Source organism: Triticum urartu, chromosome 2 (genome assembly GCF_003073215.2).
Source record: "Triticum urartu cultivar G1812 chromosome 2, Tu2.1, whole genome shotgun sequence".
Taxonomy (NCBI): Eukaryota; Viridiplantae; Streptophyta; class Magnoliopsida; order Poales; family Poaceae; genus Triticum; species Triticum urartu.
Genome location: NC_053023.1, coordinates 108,288,414 through 108,314,249, shown reverse-complemented (window position 1 = coordinate 108,314,249; position 25,836 = coordinate 108,288,414). Strand labels below are relative to the sequence as shown.

Below are 25,836 nucleotides of genomic sequence, written 5' to 3'. Positions count from 1 at the left end.
ATTTTTTCTTATGGTTAATCACAGGGGCGTTTAGATTTCCCTTGTGCGTTCTATGCGTTTCCTACATTTCTAGCAAAACAAATCTCTGCCGTCATTTCGAAGTGGCGGTCCTAAAAAAACTGAACATATAGCCCTCAAAAAATGAACACATGAACATACGGACTACTACCATTCCCGCGACTCGTTCTGAAACGACACGAACGAGCTTAGCTGTCACCATCGGTATGGCCGCCAAAAAGTAGGTGAGATCAACTCAAAGAAAAAAAGCCGGTGAGATTCCCGGACTGTTGCCTGTGGACGCGGCGCACCTTTTTTCTTCTTCCATATCCTCACCGCTGGTCGGCATCGTCTCGTCGGTATGCATGCAGACGAAGTGCAGTGCCACTGCCACCCAAGTGTGTGTGTGAGGTGATACCAGATGAGATCATGAGATTCGTCAACGAACGCCTATCATTTTCCTTCTTTTCACGGGAACTTCCGCGGGCAAAGCTACACTGACCTTTCTATCGAGGTAAAACCACGAACTGCAAAAGACGTCTTATTTCTCTGTCATTTTTCCTTCTTTTGTTCGATTGAGGAGCACAGTCTATCTTTTTTCAATCACGTAAGTTTTACGGCAATTGACGATGTAAAACCAGACTGCCTTACCATTTCCATTTTGCAAACTGAAGAGACAAGGCTGCGTGTGGAGAAATAAGTGAGGTGAGGTTATCCGCGCTCTCACGCGAGATCGACAACACTGTGCGAGATAAGGATGCTGCCCCAGAACGTAGTATGGATTGCACAATAATTCCATGGGCCAGGTAGGAGTAGTAGTACTGGAGAGCATGGATGCAAACCAGCTGGAAGATCACATGCGTGCCCCTCCATCTTGCATTCCATATTTGCAAGTGCAAAGGCGCATCACGGAATTTGGGCTGGCCACACCCGCACCACAGCTGTGCATCGCTGTCGCAAAGTGTTCAGGGGGAAATACCTTCACATGGACCGCGGAATGTCTATGCAGATCAAAGAAAAAAAAACATTCGTTGGCATTGGCAAATTTTTTTTTTTGAGTTGTCATTGGCGGCTAAAGTCACGGGATGGGGAAATACTAGAAAGAAGACGACACATCGAGCAGCCAGGTAGTGGTTGAATTTACAGGAACGAAGCGCGTTTTCCTGAGGAGAAAAGAAATCTCATAATACAAGAAGAATAAGAGCACGTAGTCGATTTTGAGATCTTGTCGTATTTGTTTCTTTTCTTTCAAATTTATTCATTCTGGAGGTAGGGTGTCTCCGGCTGGAGCCTGCACGGCTGGTCATCATGTCATGTCTGTGCACTCCACCACTTCTTTTTTTCGCAAAAATGGTCGTGAAATGATTCCACAAACGGGGCCCAAAATGCTGAAAAACAATGGCATTGTATGATTTTTGAACAAAAAAATGGAGTGAGTATATGCTATCATGCTTACCGTTTCCAAGGACGCCGAAAAGGGGGTTCCCAACGTGGCAGTCGAGTCGCGCGCTGGAGACTTGACTCCCGCGCCAACCGCCGAGCACTCGGCCAGCCAACCGCTTTCCGGTGCGCCCGCCACGCCGCCCCGGTAGATAACGATAGCCACCACTCACCACCACCACCACCAGGACGAAACCCTACTGCACAATCTCACCTCACCGCCCTCGCTGGCCGCGCCGAGGAGCCGCCACCTTTAAAGCCAGCCGAGCCGCCCACAGCCCACCAGTCCAGTCCAGTCCACCACCACACCGCGCACTCCCCACTCCCTCCCACGCCGCCCCCGCACTCGAGCACGAGCACCCGCCATGGCGCGCCCCGCCCACGCCGTCGTCGCGGCGGTCCTGGCCGTCGTCCTCGCGCTGGCGTCCGGCGCGGCGTCGCAGGCGCCGGCGGCGGGGCCGGCGGGGGACTGCGGCTCCGCGCTGACGGGCCTCGCCGGCTGCCTCCCCTACATCTCGCCGGGGGCCGCGCAGGGCAAGCCGCCCAAGGAGTGCTGCGCCGGCGTCAAGGCCGCGCTCGCCAGCCCCGCCAGCGTCGCCTGCCTCTGCGACGCCTTCGGCAAGGACTACGGCATCCCCATGAACCTCACCCGCGCCAAGGGCCTCCCCGCCGCCTGCGGCGGCAACCCGGCCGCCCTCAGCAACTGCAGCCGTGAGCCATCTCCCCTTAGCGCCATCTTGTTCTGATTCCCTTTTCTTTTCCTCGTGTCGATTTGTGATCTGTCACATGTGGTGTTGGTCTGACTTTGTTTTTGGCTCTCCTGCAGTGAAACTGCCCGGCGGAGCCCCTAACGGCGCCCCTACTGAAGGTAATTACCCCCTCTTTTCTCCTTTGCAGCTCGTACATTTTGAATCCCTCTCTTTGTTCCTGTAGATCCGTGAAAAAGAAAAACGTTAATTAGATCTAATCAACACATGCTCCGACCTGAATGGTTAAAGAACAATCAAGAGCTAGAGTCGATTTCTCCCTACCTCCATTTTCCACTCTGAGATCAAGGGGAAAACGTATGAATGTGTCCATGGGCATTGACATCAATGCTTTCGTGGGCTACAGAGAATTTTTATGGACTCCTCTGGCATCTAGAGTACAGCAGGACTATCTTTCAGTGGTCTGCATGTGAAAAAACAGAACATTTTGTGTTGTTGAGAATCTCCACTTAATAAAAACATGACAAAAGATAATGTTTTTCTTTGGAGATTCATAAAGAAGAATGAAATTGGCACATACTAGCAGACCTTCAAGCTATTAATTTCTACTGTAAACGAAGACATCACTAATCAAGTATTGCTGTCATGGTGGTGGTTCCTTTCAATGTCATCGCAATGTTACATGAGGGTTGACAGCCAGATGTACTGCATCACGCTCACAACAGAATTGGCAAACCATTATGATGGATAGCAACCACTAAATGATCGAAAGCGCCAATTGTGGCTTCCAATTAGTGATAGAATGTGTGAGATGCTAAAAGATACTGTATGATTTGTGTACATGCATCAGTTTGTATTAAATTCACCGTCAGGGATTGTTCATCGGTGTGAAGCTGATGAGGGACTGATAGAGGAAAACCACCACCCGTTTACTTTATTGCCTGAAGTCCTGAATTGAAACGAATGTTGGTTTCTGCTTTTCTGTCCTCTGAATCTTACTTCCATTTCTCTATACTGAAATCAAAATGCATCTTGCAGCACCTACACCAACTTCTGGATCAACCCCAGCAACCATCAGCCCAAGCCCAGCGAAATCAGCAGCGACCAGGTCTCCCGTCTCGGCGGCAACCCTCCTCCTAGCCGCGGTGTTGGCGCCTCTGCTCTCCTACTACTACCTCTGAAGATCCATGGCATGGTTTGTTCCATGAATTACTGTGATGTGTATGGGCATTGCGCCACGATTTAGTGACTACTTTGTGGAGAGAACTTATTCTGCTAGCTGTTCGGTTTAGCTTACTGTTGCCTGAACTACGAATTCTTATTGGCACCAAGTAGTTGTACTATATTTGCATGGTGTCTTGCGAATAAAGTTGATAAATGCCGTAGCTAATGTTGTGCCGATTGATCTTCATGCGGCGCTCTGGTCCTGGCTGGATCGGTGTGCTTGGTGTTAGATTGGTATACAATGTGGAGCAGAGCAGATGCACGAGGGAAAAATTCTGTCAATGAAACAACACTTCCACCAGATGATCGATACCGCAGAGAATTGCAGAACAAATAGAGGGGATTGTTTGGGAGCAAGCACATCATTTGAGTTGCAGTAACACAGCTAGTGAAGATCTGCGACCATGTTCAGAGAGTTGGGTGCGCGTTTCCTTCTTGTCATATCCACGGATGTTCAGTTGCTTTGCGCCATTTGTCCTTCCCTTTCTTCCTCTCGTTCGCTGGCCCGATGAGGACCAGACCTACTTTTTTCGCTAGATGATCATGTGGGTCTGTCGAACGGTGCTTGATGGGGCCCATGTAACCCCGATCATATATAGAAGGGATACGTTCTACTCGAAAAAAAGAAGAAGAGGGGATGGGCATCAAAGAAATCTAGAAGGAGCGTGGTTTTTTGGTTCATGTGCGGAAATCATATTTCTAGGTTTCAAAAAGTTCTGATACAAATGCACATGAACATAGAGATGTATGCTACATCTCTGTAAAATTTCATGAAAGAACACACTTGCTCTGAGCTGGAAAAAAAAAAAAGAATCCCCGTAATGCCTGAGCGTTCGGGATTTGACCATGGCAAATCGAATGTTTACGATGACAAGTTTAGTGACGTGAGGATGACAAGTTTAGTTGGCAATCATGACAACTCCATGCATAGTGTATTTTTGCCAGAAAGTTGTCGTGTGTATACTAAACTTGCCATCTGCATGTCACTAAAATTGCCATTGAAAACATTCGATTTGCTATGGTGAAATCCCAAACGTTCGGGATTTATTATTTCCGACAAAAAAACCCTGTACTTATAGCACATGCACTATTCACTACAAAAGATAATTGTTTTGTTCTTTTTGTGCACAAAATTGCTTCACGGACGACTGATCCCGCACGATCTCCGAACGATACTGCTCCCGCAACTGCGCTCCTGCATGTACGCTTGCTGCTCGTGCTACCACATACGAATCGTGCAGGCATCGGCCGCTCATTCTTTAGAGGCAGGGGCCGGCCCTAGCACTTCAGAGAGCCTAGTGCGAACCGAATGAAGAAGAAGATTAAGGTGGTGGTAGAACCAAACGAATCATTAAATTTCCAGGGCCTGGCTTCTTCAGGACTTGTGGCAGGCAATCAATGGGGAGAAGGAAGGAGGCGGATACTCAAGAAGAAAGAGAGATTTTGGCGCTTCCTGGAAACGAGAGATTGTGCATTTTTATACTAGTACTCGAATCCATGGCTGGATAATAACTGTAGTATATACACACAGGAGACCCAGGTCAAGGGCCGGCCCTGGTCACAGGGGACCTCACTCGCCGCAGTCGCTCGGCTGGCTGAGGATTGCTGGCGCCGGGTGATGCAGAAGGATCATCCGTAGCCACCGACTCTATTTTTCCAAAGGTTAGAGCATCTCCAACAGTTGGCTCCTCAGACGGCGATTTTACGTGTCCTCTAGGGGCGAGCCGGCGTTTAAATTGGCGCGGGGGAGAGCGGATTCCCAGCCGCTCGTCCTAGGGTCGCCTCGGACGCGTTTAAAAAAAAAACTGAATTTGACGAAGTTCGGCTAAAATTCTACAAACTTAATATTCATATTAAACATGTTCGGCGTTTTACATAAATTATTTAAAAAAACTAATCTATGGGGCGAAGAACTCAATTAGCGCAGCGAAGTCGCCGACGTCGCTGCCGTCCTCATCGGCGGCGGCGGCCTTCTCCTTCTTGACCCCTGCCCGACGTCTCCCTGGCGGACAGGCGGTGGCGGCGCGTCGTCTTCGTCGTTGTCGTCGAGAACGACGATGCCTCACTCCTCCCGGCCACAGCGACGAGTTTCGAACCGCGTGAGGGCGGCGCGCTGGCGTACTGCGGGGAGGCGCGCTGCTCATCAGTCAGCGACGACCGAACGCGGTCGACCTCGCCGGCGAAGAGATCGGGGCGCGCGACGATGTCCGGCAGGGGGGATGGGGACGCCTCCGGCGCTGAGCCTCCATCCTGTCGGCCCAGCACGCATGTCTGAAGGCGTCGGAATGTTCGCCTCGAAAAGCATGTAGGCCTCCCACGTTTGCAGCGAGCGGCGGCCGAAGCCGTTGGCCGCCGCTCCGTCGCCGGGGAATCGCTTGCACATTGTCGTGGTGGATGGGCTGGGAGAGAGGAGAGGATCGTCGGCGGCGCAGAGAGACACAGAGGTTCGTCGGCGGAGAGAGAGAGAGAGAGAGAGAGAGAGAGAGAGAGCACGGCGTCTGTGGCAACAGCGGGGTAGGGGGCACTTTTTATAGCCGCCGGGGAGGCGTGTGTACGCGGGGCGGGGGCGGCGACGCGCCGCCCCGTGAGGAATCAATGGAAGGCTGACCGGCGGCAGCCTTGGCATTGATTCCCCGTGGGAAAACGAGGTGTTCGCAGGACGACGAGGCGAGTGTCGCTGACTCGGCGGGCCCACCGCTCTTTCGCGCCAAAACCATTTCACCTGGCGCCCCCGAGCGGCCCCCAGCGCGTCGGGTTCGGCCTGGCTTCGCCGGCGTCGAATTCAATCCGAGCCGGCGAAAATTGGGTTTCTGGGATGCGATTGGGTCGATTTTTGTGCGTCGGCGTGAAAAAAACGCCTGAAAAGGGCGTGTTGGGGGCTCGATTGAAGATGCTTTTAGGGTACGGCTATACGACTCCGGCTCGAACTTGCTTGATCAAACTGAGAATTCCTTAATATAATTTTGTGCTTGATTAGATCGAATCGGAAACAAAACCACATCCTTCCTTATATAATCCGATGCCCGTTGTTTAAGTTCCGCTCAAAGTCACAGCCGATTCATACGCTCTCATCTCCTGCAAATCAAAAGGCTTCTCTGAATTATTTACCCAAAACCATTATATTTGAGGTTAAGGTAATAATTTGGTATCGGATTGAAGACATGACACAAAAACCACCAGAATTGTGTCTGATGTGTAACACGGAGCATTGATGCTGGGATTTGGCCGTGATAACAGCCAAGCCGACAGGTAGGTCCTGCCTATCGGGCTGACGTGGCGGAGACCGAGCACAAAAAAAGTGTTGACCAGGTGAGGCGGCACGCGAGATGCATGCCCCGCCTGTCATTGATTACGTGATCATCTTCATCTCATCTTTATTTCCTTTGAGCAATGCATCGAGCAGCTTGTGCGCGGTCGAGCCACCTCTGTCCATGCGAGACGAGAGCTTCATGGCCATGGCAGCCCCTGCTCAAGCTAGCCCCGTCCGCCTCAGACTCTTCCCCGCATGCCATGAACCCTTAAATCCCGCCGCCGCCCTGCTGGCATGGACAGCCGAGCAGAGAGCTCCATGGCCACCATGGCAATGGCATGCCGCCGTCCTCCTTCCCCGTCTCTCTCCTTGCCGAGTGGCGGCGCCCACCTATCGTCACCCGCCGTCACGCCATGGAGAGAAAGATGAGCCGCCGCCGCCCTGCTGGCATGGACAGCCGAGCCGAGAGCTCCATGGCCACCATGGCAACGGCATGCCGCCGTCCTCCTTCCCCGTCTCTCTCCTTGCCGAGTGGCGGCGCCCACCTATCGTCACCCGCCGTCACGCCATGGAGAGAAAGACGAGCCGCCGCCGCTCCCCATGAGGCACCGACGCCACCTCCCAGAGGTCGGCCCGCAGCTCGCCGCTGCGCTTGCCGTGCGCTGCCGGCAATCCATGGAGAGGCAGACGAGCTGCTCCGCTCCCCATGAGCCCCTGACGCCACCTCCTCGAGCTCGGCCCGCAGCTTGCCGTTGCGCTCGCGCCACCATCCGTAGAAGAACACCATGGACGTCGGGCCGTTGGCCGCGGGCGCGCTAGCGGCGGCGACGCTCGACCAGGGCGACCCTTGCCTAGCACGAGCAACCCAAGTCCCCATCGCCTCCACAACCGCACAAGAATAACCATGTACGCCACCCAAGTTTCTCACTGCCGCGGCTGCATCTGCCGGCTCCATGGTGCGCCACCGCGCGAGCTCACCTATGCGGACGGTCGCCTTCTTCTTCACGCAGGCGCCTCTGCTCTCAGGTGGAGGCGTCCGGCCTGCCGTTCCTCTGGTCCTTACTCTCGCCGTTTCGCTGGTCACTGCTCCGACGTGGCCATGGCGTGCGGTGCCTTCTTTAGGGACCAGAGGATGAATGCCTAGAAGGTGCTCGATGGAATGCTCCACAGAATAAAAAGAAGATAACTTGCTAGTCATTGACAGGTGGGGCCCGTGTCTCATTTGCCATATCAGTCGGTCAAACCTTTGGGTCTTCGCCACGTCAGCTCGACAAGCGGGACCCACATGTCCGTTTGGCTGTTTTCACGGTCAAATTCCAGCATCAGTGCTTCGCGTTACACATTAGGCGTAATTCCGGCAGTTTTTTGTGCCTTGTGCTACCTCTTGAGCACTGCGTTGGTTTTCCCCGAAGAGGAAGGGATGATGCAGCAAAGTAGCGTAAGTATTTCCCTCAATTTTTGATAACCAAGGTATCAATCCAGTAGGAGGCTACGCACGAGTCCCTCGTACCTGCACAAAACAAATAAATCCTCGCAACCAACGCGAATAGGGGTTGTCAATCCCTACACGGCCACTTACGAGAGTGAGATCTGATAGATATGATAAGATAATATTTTTGGTATTTTTGTGATAAAGATGCAAAGTAAAATAAAGGCAAAGTAAAAAGGAAAGGAAATAACTAAGTAGTAGGAGATTAATATGATAAAGATAGACCCGGGGGTCATAGGTTTCACTAGTGGCTTCTCTCGAGAGTATAAGTATTCTACGGTGGGTGAACAAATTACTGTTGAGCAATTGACAGAATTGAGCATAGTTATGAGAATATCTAGGTATGATCATGTATATAGGCATCATGTCTGAGACAAGTAGACCGACTCCTGCCTGCATCTACTACTATTACTCCACTCATCGACCGCTATCCAGCATGCATCTAGAGTATTAAGTTAAAAATAGAGTAACGCCTTAAACAAGATGACATGATTTAGAGGGATAGACTCATGCAATATGATGAAAACCCCATCTTGTTATCCTCGATGGCAACAATACAATACGTGCCTTGCTGCCCCTACTGTCACTGGGAAAGGACACCGCAAGATTGAACCCAAAGCTAAGCACTTTCCCATTGCAAAAAAGGTTAATCTAGTAGGCCAAACCAAACTGATAATTCGAAGAGACTTGCAAAGATAACTAATCATACATAAAAGAATTCAGAGAAGATTCAAATATTATTCATAGATAGACTTGATCATAAACCCACAATTCATCGGTCTCAACAAACACACCGCAAAAAGAAGATTACATCGAATAGTTCTCCACAAGAGAGGGGGAGAACATTGTATTGAGATCCAAAAAGAGAGAAGAAGCCATCTAGCTAATAACTATGGACCCGTAGGTCTGAGGTGAACTACTCACACTTCATCGGAGAGGCTATGGTGTTGATGTAGAAGCCGTCCGTGATTGATGCCCCCTTCGGCGGAGCTCCGGAACATGCCACAAGATGGGATCTCGTGGATACAGAAAGTTGCGATGGTGGAATTAGGTTTTTGGTTCCGTATCTGATCGTTTGGGGGTACATAGGTATATATAGGAGGAAGGAGTATGTCGGTGGAGCAACAGGGGGCCCACGAGGGTGGAGGCCGCGCCTGGGGGGTAGGCGCGCCCCTACCTCGTGGCCTCCTCTTTTGTGTCTTGACGTAGGGTCCAAGTCTCCTGGGTCTTGTTCGTTGAGAAAATCACGTTCCCGAAGGTTTCATTTCGTTTGGACTCCGTTTGATATTCCTTTTCTTCGAAACCCTAAAACAGGCAAAAACAGCAATTCTGGGCTGGACCTCCGGTTAATAGGTTAGTCCCAAAAATAATATAAAAGTGGATAATAAAGCCCAATAATGTCCAAAACAGTAGATAATATAGCATGGGGCAATCAAAAATTATAGATATGTTGGAGACGTATCAAGCATTCCCAAGCTTAATTCATGCTCGTCCTCGAGTAGGTAAATGATAAAAATAGAATTTTTGATGCGGAGTGCTACTTGGCATAATTTTAATGTAATTCTTCTTAATTGTGGTATGAATATTCAGATCCGAAAGATTCAAGACAAAAGTTCATATTGACATAAAAATAATAATACTTCAAGCATACTAACTAAGCAATTATGTCTTCTCAAAATAACATGGCCAAAGAAAGTTCATCCCTACAAAATCATATAGTTTAGTCATGCTCAGTTTTCATCACACAAGAACGCTCTCATCATGCACAACCCCGATGAAAAGCCAAACAATTGTTTCATACTTTAGTAATCTCAAACCTATAAACTTTCACGCAATATATGAGCGCGAGCCATGGACATAGCACTATGGGTGAAATAGAATATAATGAGGGGGGTTATGTGGAGAAGACAAAAAGGAGAAAGTCTCACATCAACGAGGCTAATCAATGGGTTATGGAGATGCCCACCGATTGATGTTGATGCAAGGAGTAGGGATTGCCATGCAACGGATGCACTAGAGCTATAAATGTATGAAAGCTCAACAAAAGAAACTAAGTGGTTGTGCATCCAACTTGCTTGCTCACGAAGACCTAGGGCACTTGAGGAGGCCCATTGTTCGAATATACAAGACAAGTTCTATAATGAAAATTCCTACTAGTATATGAAAGTGACAAAACAAGAGACTCTCTATCATGAAGATTATGGTGCTACTTTGAAGCAAAAGTGTGGCAAAGGATAGTAACATTGTCCCTTCTCTCTTTTTCTCTTATTTTTTATTATGGCCTTTCTCTTTTTTATGGTCTTTCTCTTTTTTTATAATTCCTCACTTGGGACAATGCTCTAGAAAATGATGATCATCACACTTCTATTTATTTACAACTCAATGATTACAACTCGATACTAGAACAAAAGATGACTCTATATGAATCCCTCCGGCGGTGTGCCGGGATATGCAATGGACCAAGAGTGACATGTATGGAAGAATTATGAATGGTGGCTTTGCCACAAATACTATGTCAACTACATGATCATGCTAAGCAATATGACAATAATGAATGTGTCATGATAAACGGAACGGTGGAAAGTTGCATGGCAATATATCTCGGAATGGCTATGGAAATGCCATAATAGGTAGGTATGGTGGTTGTTTTGAGAAAGATATAAGGAGGTTTATGTGTGAAAGAGCGTATCATATCACGGGGTTTGGATGCACCGGCGAAGTTTGTGCCAACTCTCAATGTGACAAAGGGCAATGCATGGTACCGAAGAGGCTAGCAAGGATGGAAGGGTGAGAGTGCGTATAATCCATGGACTCAACATTAGTCATAAAGAACTCACATACTTATTTCAAAAATCTACAAGTCATCAAAAACCTCGGCACTACGCGCATGCTCCTAGGGGAGGAGATTGGTAGTAAAAGACCATCGCTCGTCCCTGACCGCCACTCATAAGGAGGACAATCAAATAACACCTCATGTTTCAAATTTGTTACATAACATTTACCATACGTGCATGCTATGAGACTTGAAAACTTCAACACAAGCATTTCTCAAATTCACAACTACTCAACTAGCACAACTTTAATATCACCATCTTCATATATCAAAACAATTATCAAGCATCGAACTTCTCATAGTATTCAACACACTCATAAGAAAGTTTTATTATTAATCTTGTATATCAAGCATATTAGGATTCTAAGCAAATTACCATGCTATTTAAGACTTTAAAAATAATCTACGTGAAGCATTAGAGATCAATAGTTTCTATAAAACAAATCCACCACCGTGCTCTAAGATATAAGTGAAGTACTAGAGCAAAACTATATAACTCAAAAGATATAAGCGAAGCACATAGAGTATTCTAGCAAATTCCAAATCATGTATGGCTCTCTCAAAAGGTGTGTACAGCAAGGATGATTGTGGTAAACTAAAAAGTAAAGACTCAGAGCATACAATACGCTCCAAGCAAAACACATATCATGTGACGAATAAAAATATAGCTCCACGTAAAGTTACGGATAGAAGTAGACGAAAGAGTGGATGCCTTCCGGGGCATCCCCAAGCTTTGGCTTTTAGGTGTCCTTAGATTATCTTGGGTGTGCCATGGGCATCCCCAAGTTTAGGCTCTTGCCACTCCTTGTTCCATAATCCATCAAATCTTTACCCAAAACTTGAAAACTTCACAATACAAAACTCAAAGTAGAAAATCTCGTGAGCTCCGTTAGCGAAAGAAAACAAAAGACCACTTCAAGGTACTGTAATGAACTCATTTTTTATTTATATTGGTGTTATACCTACTGTATTCCAACTTCTCTATGGTTTATAAACTATTTTACTAGCCATAGATTCATCAAAATAAGCAAACAACACACGAAAAACAGAATCTGTCAAAAACAGAATAGTCTGTAGTAATCTGTCACTAGCGCAAGATATGGAACCCCAAAAATTCTAAAATAAATTTCGAGACGTGAGGAATTTATATATTAATAATCTGCAAAAAGAATTAACTAAATATCACTTTCCAAATAAAAATGACAGCAGTTCTCGTGAGCGCTAAAGTTTCTGTTTTTTACAACATGTGTAACAAGACTTCCCCCAAGTCTTCCCAACGGTTCTACTTGGCACAAACACTAATTAAACACAAAAAAACACAACCAAAACAGAAGCTAGATAATTTTTTTATTACTAAACAGTAGAAAAAAGCAAGGAATAAAAATAAAATTGGGTTGCCTCCTAACAAGCGCTATCGTTTAACGCCCCTAGCTAGGCATAACAAGCAAGGATAGATCTAGGTATTGCCATCTTTGACAGGCAATCCATAAGTGGCTCTCATAATAGATTAATAAGGTAATTTAATTTTATTTATAGGAAAGTGTTACATGCCTTTCCTTAATGGAAATTGTAATCTAATATTTCCTTCCTTCATATCAATAATTGCACCAATCGTTATAAGGAAAGGTCTACCAAGAATAATAGGACATGAAGGATTGCAATCTATATCAAGAACAATAAAATCTACGGGTAAATAATTCCTATTTGCAACAATAAGAACATCATTAATTCTTCCCATAGGTTTCTTAATAGTGGCATCCGCAAGGTGCAAGTTTAAAGAGCAATCATCAAAATCACGGAAACCTAACAAATCACACAAAGTCTTTGGAATCGTGGAAACACTAGCACCCAAATCACATAAAGCATAGCATTAATGATCTTTAATTTTAATTTTAATAATTGGTTGCCACTCATCATAAAGCTTTCTAGGGATAGAAACTTCCAATTCAAGTTTTTCTTCATAAGATTGCATCAAGGCATCAACGATATGTTTAGTAAATGCTTTATTTTGACTATAAGCATGAGGAGAATTTAGCACGAATTGTAATAAGGAAATACAATCAATCAAAGAGCAATTTTCATAGTTAAATTCCTTGAAATCCATAATAGTGGGCTTAGAAACATCTAGGGTTTTAATTTCTTCAATCCCACTTTTATCAATTTTAGCATTAAGATCAACAAATTCCGAATTCTTGGAACGCCTTCTAGGTAAAGGTGGATCATATCCAGTCCCATCATTATCAAGATTCATATTGAAAAACAAAGATTTAATAGGAGACACATCAATAACTTCTAGATCTTCATCATTATTTTCATAGGAATCTGGTTTAGCGGCCATCTTATTAACTAAGGTAGCCTGCTTATCCGAAATTTCAGGAGTTAATTTCTCAAGATGAGCAATTTGGGATCTCAAACCATCGAATTCTTTAGACATGTCATCAAGCTATTTATTCATAAAACTCATAAAACTTTTCTGTTCTTTAAGCTCGTTTCTGAAGAAACTATTATGTTCAAATTGTGAAACCATAAAACTCCTGACATTGCTTTCGATCTCTTCTAGCCTTTTAAGGTGGAGATCACCAAATTTAGGTAGAGCCATTGAGGCAAGCAAGCAAACAAACACACAAGTAAACAAAAAGCAAGTGGTCAAAAAGAGGCAAATAGAGAAAGAGAGGGAGGATAGAGAGAGAGGGCGAATAAAATAGCAAGGGTGAAGTGGGGGAGAGGAAAACATGAGGCAAATGGCAAATAATATAATGTGGGAGATAAGGGTATGTGATGGGTACTTGATATGTCGACTTTTGCGTAGACCTCCCCGGCAACGGCGCCAGAAATCCTTCTTGCTACCTCTTGAGCACTGCGTTGGTTTTCCCCGAAGAGGAAGGGATGATGTAGCAAAGTAGTGTAAGTATTTCCCTCAGTTTTGAGAACCAAGGTATCAATCCAGTAGGAGGCTACGCGCGAGTCCCTCGAACCTGCACAAAACAAATAAATCCTCGCAACCAACGCGATAAGGGGTTGTCAATCCCTACCCGGCCACTTACGAGAGTGAGATCTGATAGATATGATAAGATAATATTTTTGGTATTTTTATGATAAAGATGCAAAGTAAAATAAAAGCAAAGGAAATAACTAAGTAATGAAAGATTAATATGATGAAGATAGACCCGGGGGCCATAGGTTTCACTAGTGGCTTCTCTCAAGAGCATAAGTATTCTACGGTGGGTGAACGAATTACTGTTGAGCAATTGACAGAATTGAGCATAGTTATGAGAATATCTAGGTATGATCATGTATATAGGCATCAAGTCTGAGACAAGTAGACCGACTCCTGCCTGCATCTACTACTATTACTCCACTCATCGACCGCTATCCAGCATGCATCTAGAGTATTAAGTTAAAAACAGAGTAACGTCTTAAGCAAGATGACATGATGTAGAGGGATAGACTCATGCAATATGATGAAAACCCCATCTTGTTATCCTCGATGGCAACAATACAATACATCCCTTGTTGCCCCTACTGTCACTGGGAAAGGACAACGCAAGATTGAACCCAAAGCTAAGCACTTCTCCCATTGCAAGAAAGATCAATCTAGTAGGCCAAACCAGACTGATAAGGACTTGCAAAGATAACCAATCATACATAAAATAATTTAGAGAAGATTCAAATATTATTCATAGATAGACTTGATCATAAACCCATAATTCATTGGTCTCAACGAACACACCGCAAAAAGAAGATTACATCGAATAGTTCTCCACAAGAGAGGGGGACATTGTATTGAGATCCAAAAAGAGAGAAGAAGCCATCTAGCTAATAACTATGGACCCGTAGGTCTGAGGTGAACTACTCACACTTCATCGGAGAGGCTATGGTGTTGATGTGGAAGCCCTCCGTGATCGATGCCCCCTCCGGCGGAGCTCTGGAACAGGCCCCAAGATGGGATCTCGTGGATACAGAAAGTTGCGGTGGTGGAATTAGGTTTTTGGCTCCGTATCTGATCGTTTGGGGGTACGTAGGTATATATAGGAGGAAGGAGTACGTCGGTGGAGCAACAGGGGGCCCACGAGGGTGGAGGCCGTGTCTGGGAGGGGGGGGGGGGAGGCGCGCCCCCTACCTCGTGGCCTCCTCTTTTGTGTCTTGACGTAGGGTCCAAGTCTCCTGGGTCTTGTTCGTTGAGAAAATCACGTTCCTGAAGGTTTCATTCCGTTTGGATTCCATTTGATATTCCTTTTCTTTGAAACCCTAAAACAGGCAAAAAACACCAATTCTGGGCTGGGCCTCCGGTTAATAGGTTAGTCCCAAAAATAATATAAAAGTGGATAATAAAGCCCAATAATGTCCAAAATAGTAGATAATATAGCATGGAGCAATAAAAAATTATAGATACGTTGGAGACGTATCACCTTGTCTTGAATCTGGTATCAAGTTCTTACCCTAGCCCCAAGTGTGATGGTTTTGGGTAAATAACTCGGCTTTGACATGGCGGGGAAGAGATGCGCAAACTCCCCGTGTCTCCTCACCCGCCTCGCAAGACCACATTCATCGGCAAACCGTGTTCACGGTTGTCTCTTGCCAGCATCCCAGGCGATCTGACGATGGAGATCCTATCACGGCCCCCGGCCAAGTCCGTGGCGAGGCTCAAGTGTGTCTGCAAGTGGTGTCTCGCCATGATATCCACCCGGCGCTTCGCCGACGCGTACCTAGAGCTCGCAAAGTCTTGGCCAAGGATGCTCATACTGCCTTGTGAGTACTCCCCGGGGAAGAAGACCGCCTTCTTTCTACGTGTACGGAAGAGGCCACCTTGCGTAGGAGCTGGTTCACACCAATTCCAACGGGCATTGCTCGATGGACTCAGCCTCTGCATTGCAACGGCCTCATCCTCGACTCCACCAGTGGCCAGGAGATAATGGTCCGCAATCTTTTGACCAGAGAGTCCTCCGTGTGATGCGCAGCCTGTGGGTTATTGGAAATATGAGCAATTTACCAAATGATTTTATTAATAGAAATATTAGATAAAGCATGACTAATATAACATGGATAAAAGTGGTCATGTGATCTGACAGAGAGAAGGTAAATAACATCTTCATATATGAACTGCAACCAAACATGTCTAAAGCAGATAGTAGAACAGGTTGCATAGATAGCGTAGAACCTAACATATGTAGGACAGACACTAGAGCAAAGAACTGCAAGAGAACTTCTAACAGAAAGAGCAGGAACACGTACGGGACAGCAGCACCAGTAGCACTGGACTTGGGGTCGGTGTCGTCGCCAGCCATGTCGTCGAGAAGGTTGTCAACGTCGGGGAAGAAGTCGTCGTCGGGGAAGTAGTCGTCGGAGTCCGGGGCGTCCATGACGAAGAAGTCAGTAGTCGCGCTGAGCGCTCCCCAAAAACCTTATCACCCTTCTCCCGTACAGGACTCAAAAGGTGCGGTTTCGGAGGCCTACTGTCCCGACCCGCGGTGCACGCCACAAGCAGGGATGGGGAAGAACGTAGCAGCAACGCAGTGTTCAGGAACTTGTGGCGAGAGGAAGAAGAGGTTCTGGTGCGTCTCTCTGGGAGGAGCGACCTCCCTTTTATAGGCGCAAGAGAAAGAGGCGAGAGGGCAGCGATGGGAGGTGAAACAAAGAGACGGAGATGAAGCGAACATCCAGCAACCGAAGGGCTGCACCGTTCACATTCGAACTCCACTTTCGCAAAAATCTTTTCAGCTTTCGTGTGACCTTTCGTATACCCGTAGTACGTGGCAAAAATTTAGACATCAGCTCGTTCCCGCAACCCGCGGCGCGTCGTGATGAGGCGTGGCATGGCGAGGTGGGCGGCGGAGGAGGAGCGCGCGTGGATGTCCCTCTTGTTCTCATGCTCATACTAGTGGGGAAAGAACCTCCCTTATAAAGAGGTCCAACTCCCCCTAAACTAGCAATGTGGGACTAAACTTTAGTTCCACCTCTTGCCTTGCACGAATGGGCTGCGTGGGCCTCTAGGATTTATTAAGAATTTTTGAAACTGCTATTGGGCTAGGCCCAAAGTAGACAAAATTCCAGCAATCCCCCACCAGATCCCAGAGGCACACAAAAATTGCCTTTGGTTCCAAAACACTGTTTTATATACCGGTACTGCAATGGAGACTGTTAAGTTGAACTTCCACCTAGAACTCTATGCTACACTAGTAAGCAACTTGAACAGTGGACTAGGCCTTGCACTGTAAGTTTTCTGCGAATCTAGCTTCACATAAAGCCTTGACCGATACATGGCTACCGTGGGTCTTCCCTGCGGGTGGAGCTTATGCGTCATACTCCGTGATATTTCATGAGTTTACTAGAGAGAACCCTACTCTCATAAATTGCAACGTTTGACAATCAGACTCATATAGGTGTGTTCTTCAAAAGATGTTCTGCAGGACAACATCTCTGCTTAAATGAGCCACTTAGAACACATTAAGATATACATCAATTTGCCATGCAGATTAGGAGAGTATTGCATCTTCATGGAGTGTTATTGTGAATAGTAAGGATACTCTCCTCTCAGTTGACCAACAGCTTGTCTTCCACATCTAATTCATGGGATCTCCGATCACAAAGAATAGGTTACCACTGTGAACAACTCATATTGTGGGTCTCATACCCATCTCCCTCGATGCATTATCTATCACATTACGTGAAAGACCCTTAGTAAAAGGATCTGCCAGATTTTTAGATGTTTGGATATAATCCAATGCAATAACTCCGAAGTTTTTCATTTTTCTGACAGAGTTTAACCTTCTCTGAACGTGTCTTGATGACTTCATGTTATCCTTTGAGCTGCTCACTTTCGTGATCATAGTTTGATTGTCGCAGTTCATAAGGATACCCGGTACATGTTTCTCAACAACTGGCAAGTCATTCAAGAGCCGACGAAGCCAATCTGCTTCGACCGTAGCTGTATCTAGTGCTGTGAGTTCTGCTTCCATTGTTGACCTCGTTAAGATGGTCTGCTTGCAAGACTTCCAAGAAACAGCGCCACCTCCATGAGTGAATACATAACCGCTCGTGGCCTTTATCTCATCAGCATCTGAGATCCAGTTTGAGTCACTATACCCTTCAAGCACCTTTGGGTGCCCAGTGTAGTGAATTCCATAATTCGCAGTGCCTTTCAAATAACGCAAAGCTCTCTCTAGAGCTTTCCAATGCACATCTCCTGGTTTTGAGACAAACCGACTCAGTTTGCTAACAACAAAAGAGATGTCAGGTCTTGTAGCACTGGCTAAGTACATAAGCGAGCCAATAATCTAAGAATATTTCAATTGATCTCTAGCAATTCTTCAATTCTTTCGAAGTAACACACTTGCATAATAAGGTGTTGGAGAAGGCTTGCAGTCACTATAGCCAAAGCGACTCAAGATCTTTTCCACATAGTGATATTGAAGCAATGTAATCCCACCATCATCGTCTCTCAACAACTTGATGTTTAGAATGACATTAGCCACTCCTAAATCCTTCATCTCAAAACAGCGAGATAGGAAATTCTTGACCTCCTTAATAACATTCAGATTTGTTCCGAGAATCAGTATGTCATCAACATACAAGCAAAGGATAACTCCCTCGCCCCCACCATGGCGATAGTACACACATTTGTCAGCTTCGTTCACAACAAAGTCTGCAGCTGTTAAAGTTCTTTCAAACTTCTCATGCCACTGTTTGGGTGCTTGCTTGAGTCCATACAAAGACTTCAGCAACTTCCACACTTTTCCTTCCTGACCATCTAGTATAAACCCATCTGGTTGTTCCATATAAATTTCCTCGTCCAACTCTCCATTTAGGAAAGCAGTCTTAACATCGATTTGATGAACGAGAAGACCATGCGAGGCAGCTAGTGAAAGTAGAACTCGAATAGTGGTCAGTCAAGCCACAGGTGAGTAAGTATCAAAGAAGTCTTCACCTTCCTTTTGGGTATAACCCTTAGCCACGAGCCGAGCCTTGTACTTTTCAATAGTACCATCAGGCCTAAGCTTCTTCTTGAATACCCATTTGCATCCTATAGGTTTGCACCCATAAGGACGACCAATTATCTCCCAAGTTTCATTCGCCAAGATGGAATCCATCTCGCTACGAACTGCTTCCTTCCAATAGTCAGCATCTTCAGATGCATAGGCATCTGAAATAGAACTGGGAGTGTCATCTATGAGATATACAAGAAAATCATCACCAAAAGACTTTGCAGTCCTCTATCTCTTGCTCCTAGTAGGAACTTCATTGTTCTCCTCCACAAGACTTTCAAAGTGTTCCATCGAAATAGCAGGTTTGGTAATTGTAACTGGTTCCTGATTCGATGAACTAAGCATCTCCTGATTAGATGAGGTAGCCATATCCTTCATGGGAAAGATATCTTCAAAGAAAGTCACATCATTCGACTCCATGATCGTACCGACATGCATGTCAGATACCTCAGATTTTACAACCAAGAATCTATATCCAATGCTATGAAAAGCATATCCCAGGAAAACACAATCCACAGTCTTTGGTCCAAGCTTCTGCTTCTTTGGAATTGGAACATTGACTTTCGCCAAACAACCCCATGTTCGCAGATAAGAGAGTTTTAACCTTTTCTTCTCCCATTCCTCGAATGGAGTTATCTCTTTGTTCTTTGTGGGAACTCGGTTTAGGACATGACATGCCGTCAATATCGCCTCCCCCCACCATGCCTTGGAGAGACCCGATGTGTCTAACATGGCGTTAACCAAATCAATTAGAGTACGGTTCTTTCTTTCGGCCACCCCATTTGACCGAGGTTAGTAGGGAGGCGTCCTCTCATGGATTATACCATGTTTCGCACAAAAAGCATCAAATTCATTGGAAAAATACTCTCCACCACAGTCGGACCTAAGCCTCTTGATTCTTCGATCAAGTTGGTTTTCCACTTCAGCTTTATAGATCTTGAAAAAGTTCAAAGCCTCATCCTTATATTTCAGAAGATACACACGGCAGTATCTAGTGGAGTCGTCAATTAACGTCATGAAATATTTCTTTCTACCTTTGTCAAAACACCATTCATTTCACAAAGATCTGAATGTATGAGCTCTAGTGGTGTAAGATTTCTTGTTTCCGCAGTCGTGTGTGACTTACGAGGTTGCTTAGCTTGCACACAAACTTGACACTTAGATCCCTTGACAGTGGTGAAACTAGGGATTAAGTTCAACTTCGCTAGTCGCGACATGCAACCAAAGTTAACATGACAAAGACGTGAATGCCATACATTTGATTCACTATTGTTGCAAACATGATTAACAACTTTATTGCAAACGTCTGATAAGGATAAACGAAACAGGCCTCCTGACTCATAGCCTTTACCAACAAAGGTTCCATACTTGGATATTACAAATTTATTCGACTCAAAGACAAGCTTGTAGCCATCTCTACACAGAAGAGATCCGCTACCAAGATTTTTATTTACGGAGGGGACATAATGCACGTTCTTCAGCAGCACGATCTTCCCCGAAGTAAACTTCAGATCGATCGTGCCAACACCACGAACAGAAGCACTTGAACCGTTGCCCATCAGCACGGTTGAAGTCCCTGCAGTCTGATAAGATGAAAAAATGGAAATATCACCGTATACATGCAGCACCCGTGTCAATCAACCAATCAGGAGAATGACAAACTGAAAGAATAGTGGGAAATATACCATACCCAACATCCTTCATGTCAATGTCTCCAATGACAACATTAGCGGTCTTGCCGCCTTTCCCAGGATGACGCTTGTCATAGCGATTAGGGAAACTAGGAGCCCAATGATCAGGATCTCCACACACATGACAAACACCTTTCTTCTTGTCATTCTTCTTCTTGAAGTTCTTGTGCTGGACAGCCTTGTTCTTCCCATCAAACTTTGCTTTACCATCAAACTTGCCATTGTTCTTGAACTTGTGGGGCTGGAAGTTCTGCTTCTGTACCACATTGGCACTAGATCCTCCCTCAATACCTCGAGCACGTGTGTCCTTTGCTCTCGCCTTTTCTTCCACATCAAGAGTGCCAATGAGATCCAGAATGGAAAACTCCTGCCTCTTATGCTTCAGTAAGGTAGCAAAGTTCCTCCACGAAGGAGGAAGCTTAGTGATGATACCTCCAGCAACAAACTTGTCCGGTAGCATACAATTGAAGTGCTCAAGTTCTCTAGCAAATGACGGTATCTCATGAGCTCGCTCAACCACGGAGCGCTCTTCAGTCATCCTGTAATCATAGAATTGCTCCATGATGTATAGCTCAGTGCCTGCATCCGAGACCCCAAACTTGGCCTCGAGTGCGTCCCATATATCTTTTCCATTATCAATTGACGCATAAGAACTTCTAACAGAAAGAGCAGGAACACGTACGGGACAGGATCGGTGTCGTCGCCAGCCATGTCGTCGAGAAGGTCGTCAACGTCAGGGAAGTAGTCGTCGGAGTCCGGGAAATTTAGGCATCGGCTCGGCTCATTCCCGCAACCCGCGTCGTGGCGTGGCGTGGCAAGGCGGGCGGCGGAGGAGGAGCGCGCGTGGATGTCCCTCTTGTTCTCATGCTCATACTAGTGGGGAAAGAACCTCCCTTATAAAGAGGTCCAACTCCCTCTAAGTTAGCAATGTGGGACTAAACTTTAGTTCCACCTCTTGCCTTGCACGAATGGACTGCGTGAGCCTCTAAGATTTATTAAGAATTTCTGAAATTGCTATTGGGCTAGGCCCAAAATAGACAAAATTCCAGCATGGGTTTCATAGAATTGGAGGGTGAGCTATGCTGTCCTTGCTTCGCAAAGCCGTGTGAGGTGGTGGAGATCTGGGCTTGTGATGATACAACGGATACGCCGACATGGACTCGACGATTCATCGCCTCGCTTCCGCGAGAGATTGTTGTGCCGGTCCTTGGTGGGCTTTTTAGATGCCCCAAGGTTGCCTTTCACGGCATGGATTTACTGCTTATTATTGCTGACCACGAGCTGTTCCAGTATAACATTGAAAATGCCACGATGAAGAAGGTTGCTGTGGCGATCAAGGACTTGTGGTACTATCAACCTGATAGGAACAACTACTTGCCGTATTCGGGCAAGGAAATGACTTTCGAAACCATTAGTTATGTGGAGAGTCTAGTGTAGATAAGTGGGTACACATAATTATAATTATACATCTTTTACAGTAGTTGGTATTTTTTGGAGCGTTTGTTTGTCTCGATCTAACGGCGCATACATACGTAGTACTCGAAAGTACGCGGATGAAAGTACTCAAAAGTATTCGGAAGTACTATTAGTCTAGGGGCATTTTAGTCCTGAGAAATATATGACAAGGTGGGGCCCTCTCGTTCAATGCAAAATCGCCGCCCCTCTCGTCCAATGCAAAACCGCCGTCCCTCTCGTCCAATGCAAAGCCGCCGCTGTGGTCCTTCCCCTCTTCCATCACCATTACAACCGCGACCATCTCCTGCCTTCTCCTCCTTCTCGCGACCGCAACTTTGCTCTTCTCATCTTCCACATCCACCCCCTCTTCCATCCACGCAAAAACCTCAATGGAGCAGCAGATCGAGCAGATCGCCGGCGGCGAGAACACCGACTTTGTGGAGATCGCCGACGGCGAGAATGCTGACTTCATGGAGATCGCCGGCAGCGACCAGGTCAAGATGAGAAGGTTGACGGAGATCCGTTCTTGGTTTCACAACACAAGGCAGATGCACTCAACGACATGGGCCACTATGAAGCAAATGACGAGGAGGGAGAAGGCAAAGCTTCCCCCCCCCCACCGACACAACCGATGCACATGGTCGAGATCCTCCTCTGGACGATGGAGCAGGCCGATTCGTCCAGCCCGTGGACCAGGCGGAGGTGGTGGGCGTTCAGATCTAAGGTAGAGCATCCACTGGATCAGGAACCCACGGTGCACGAGGTGCCGTTGCAGATTGTGGAGCCTCCAACCGAGTCGGAGATGACTCCGAAGCACAAGAGGAGGAGGACAGTGGTCGCAACATCACTTCCCCGCCGTTCTCCACGCTTCCCTCGCCGCTCTCCTCGTCTGAGAGGCGGCCGTAGCTATGTTTAGGGTAAGATTGCTTAATTTCATTCATCATTACTTGCCACTTGCTTAATTTGATTCTATGCAATATGTTCTTGCTACCTGTGTACTTGAATCTGTAGCCTCTGGATGGCATCTTAGTTTGATCAACGAAGCTGGAATGAGTCTAGGCATATAGCATTGCTACATTTACTTGCTATGTTTTGGTGTGCTGGAGTCGTATCCATGATAGGGAATTTTGTCTGTCACCTCAAGAGTTGTGTTCAAATTACGTGATGCAATCCGTGTAAATTGAACTTGCAATATTTTTGCTGCAAGAAGTGCCTCCAGACAAGTTCAGTACACAATTTTACAGTGATAGACTCTGGGTTGACACTGAAATATTTCAATACTGCAAGTTCAGTAGATAGTTGTAGGCTTTGAAATATTTCAGTACTGATCGGTTCATACTGAAATATTTGTGTAGTGCAATTGCAGTACACACGGGTACACACTAGAATATTTCAGTAGTGCAATGCAATTTCAGTACACACTGAAATATTTTAGTACTGCAGTTTCAGTACACGCACACAACCCTTGAAATATTTTGGTGTAGCAGTTTCAGTACACGCGCGTAGCCACTGAAATATTTCTGGGGTGCTGTTTCAGTACAAGCACGTAGCCGCTGAAACATTTCGGTGCTGCACTTTCAGTACACGCACGTACCCACTGAAATATTTCAGTGGTTCACTTTCAGTACACGCACGTACCTACTGAAATATTTTAGTGGTGCTGTTTCAGTACACGCATGTAGCAACTGAAATATTTCAGTGGTGCTGTTTCAGTACACGCACGTACCTACTGAAATATTTTAGTGGTGCTGTTTCAGTACACGCATGTAGCCACTGAAATATTTCAGTAATGCACTTTCAGTAGAGAGATGTAGACACTGAAATATTTCAGTAGTGCCCTGTCGGTGATCTTGCATCAAAATATTTAGGGCTTCCTAATGATTCACCAAAAAATAGACATAAGCAGTGAAATAATTTTAGTACGGATGTTGGCTTACTCATATTGCCGTGTTGTACAACCTTTTGCTTCACTTTCTATAAGTGCTTCTTGCATGTGCTATGGCCTACATGCTGTTTACTCTCATCACAACAGTGATTTTGCATCTTGCAAAGGTCTTATTAATTCAACGTTGACTTCTATGAACTTTGTATTCAAATCCGTATCCTCCTACAGTTGTTGTGACAGATTTCCTTGGCATCTTCAAATTACTATACTGTCATTTTTCCAATACCAACTATATTCAATCTGAAACTTTCAATTGCTTATATGCTACAGGTGGAATCATGGATAGGTTGCTGAAGATGCTGCGCCTCACAATAACAGTCGCTCGCCCAACCTCAACATCAGAAGCTCTTTTGCATTTCTAGTTTTCTCAGTATTTCATGTGATGTATTTGAATACCAGAAGTTGTTATGCATTACAAGTTCAATCTGATAATCATAGTACCTGCAGTCTGTGTGTTATCTGTTTTGTATTTGTGGGATTTAGCTCTAATACGGTTCTGATTCCTTTTTTCATGGCGTTGATGCTAAGTTAAGTACATGCTGGTCAGAGTGATCGGAGGGAAGTGTGGCACTAGTGGGAAATATTTTAGGGTTTTATCGTCGTGATAACCCTAGAAAATTAATAAAACGTCGAAAATCAATGGAACTAGTCATGGATGCTTCTCAAGTTGGTACTAGGGTGAAGAAAGAATATAGGTCCAGTTGAAGCAAGTCGAGAAAAACCTGTCCTTCCACATGGACCCTTACCTCCTACGGGAACGGCCGTCGGTGAAGGATCGACAACATGCGCTTCTCGCGTCACCTCCGAGAAGTATTTTAAGCATTTAATCATATTACAAAATCCATACAAATGCCAACAACCTTACCAAACTAGTCATGCTTCCTTCTCATGTTTTGAATCAAAGAAGTAGAATTTTTTTGGGTCCATTTACATCATGTCCGGCAAGTTTGTTTGTACTTGTTCTCCATGTGTGTGAATGACATGTGGGATCCACATGTAAAAACCCCATACGCAAAAAAAAGAGGCCCAACCAAACTGCCCGACGGAGTTTCGAACCTAGGGCATTAGTTTGTGATGGGGAGGGTGTTACCGCTGGGCTGATGATGCATTTTCATACAAATTACGTGCCCTCATATTTAAGAAATTCATTTACCATACCTATGATAACCCACAAGTATAGGGGATCAATTGTAGGCTCTTTCGATAAGTAAGAGTGTCGAACCCAACGAGGAGCTAAAGGTAGAACAAATATTCCCTCAAGTTCTATCGACCACCGATACAACTCTACGCACGCTTGACGTTCGCTTTACCTAGAACAAGTATGAAACTAGAAGTACTTTGTAGGTGTTGTTGGATAGGTTTGCAAGATAATAAATATTACATAAATAAAAAGTAGGGGCTTTTTAGATAAAGACACAACTAAGTTAGTTTTAGTAAAGAGCTTTTTGTTACGAGAAAGTTATTTGTCCCTAGGCAATCGATAACTAGACCGGTAATCACTGTTGCAATTTTAATTGAGGGAGAGGCATAAGCTAACATACTTTCTCTACTTGGATCATATGCACTTATGATTGGAACTCTAGCAAGTATCCGCAACTACTAAAGTTCATTAAGGTAAAACCCAACCATAGCATTAAAGCATCAAGTCCTCTATATCCCATACGCAACAACCCCCTTACTCGGGTTTGTGTTTCAGTCACTCACGCAACCCACTATAAGCGAATCATGAACGTATTGCAACACCCCACAGCGGGGATCCCTCACGCTTGCGCGACACGGAGAGCACCATAGGACATCACCAATAATAAAACATGCAACTCAAA

At 45.7% G+C, this 25,836-nt stretch overlaps 1 protein-coding gene across 1 annotated transcript; it reads left to right on the top strand.

Moving 5' to 3' along the window:
- The first annotated feature begins 1,612 nt into the window (after positions 1–1,612).
- Positions 1,613–3,534, top strand: LOC125536170 (non-specific lipid transfer protein-like 1). The gene is made up of 3 exons (XM_048699331.1): positions 1,613–2,148; positions 2,264–2,305; positions 3,183–3,534. Exons 1-3 carry the CDS (start codon positions 1,803–1,805, stop codon positions 3,323–3,325), a joined length of 531 nt encoding a protein of 176 aa, XP_048555288.1. The 5' UTR covers positions 1,613–1,802; the 3' UTR covers positions 3,326–3,534.
- The last annotated feature ends 22,302 nt before the right edge of the window (positions 3,535–25,836 follow it).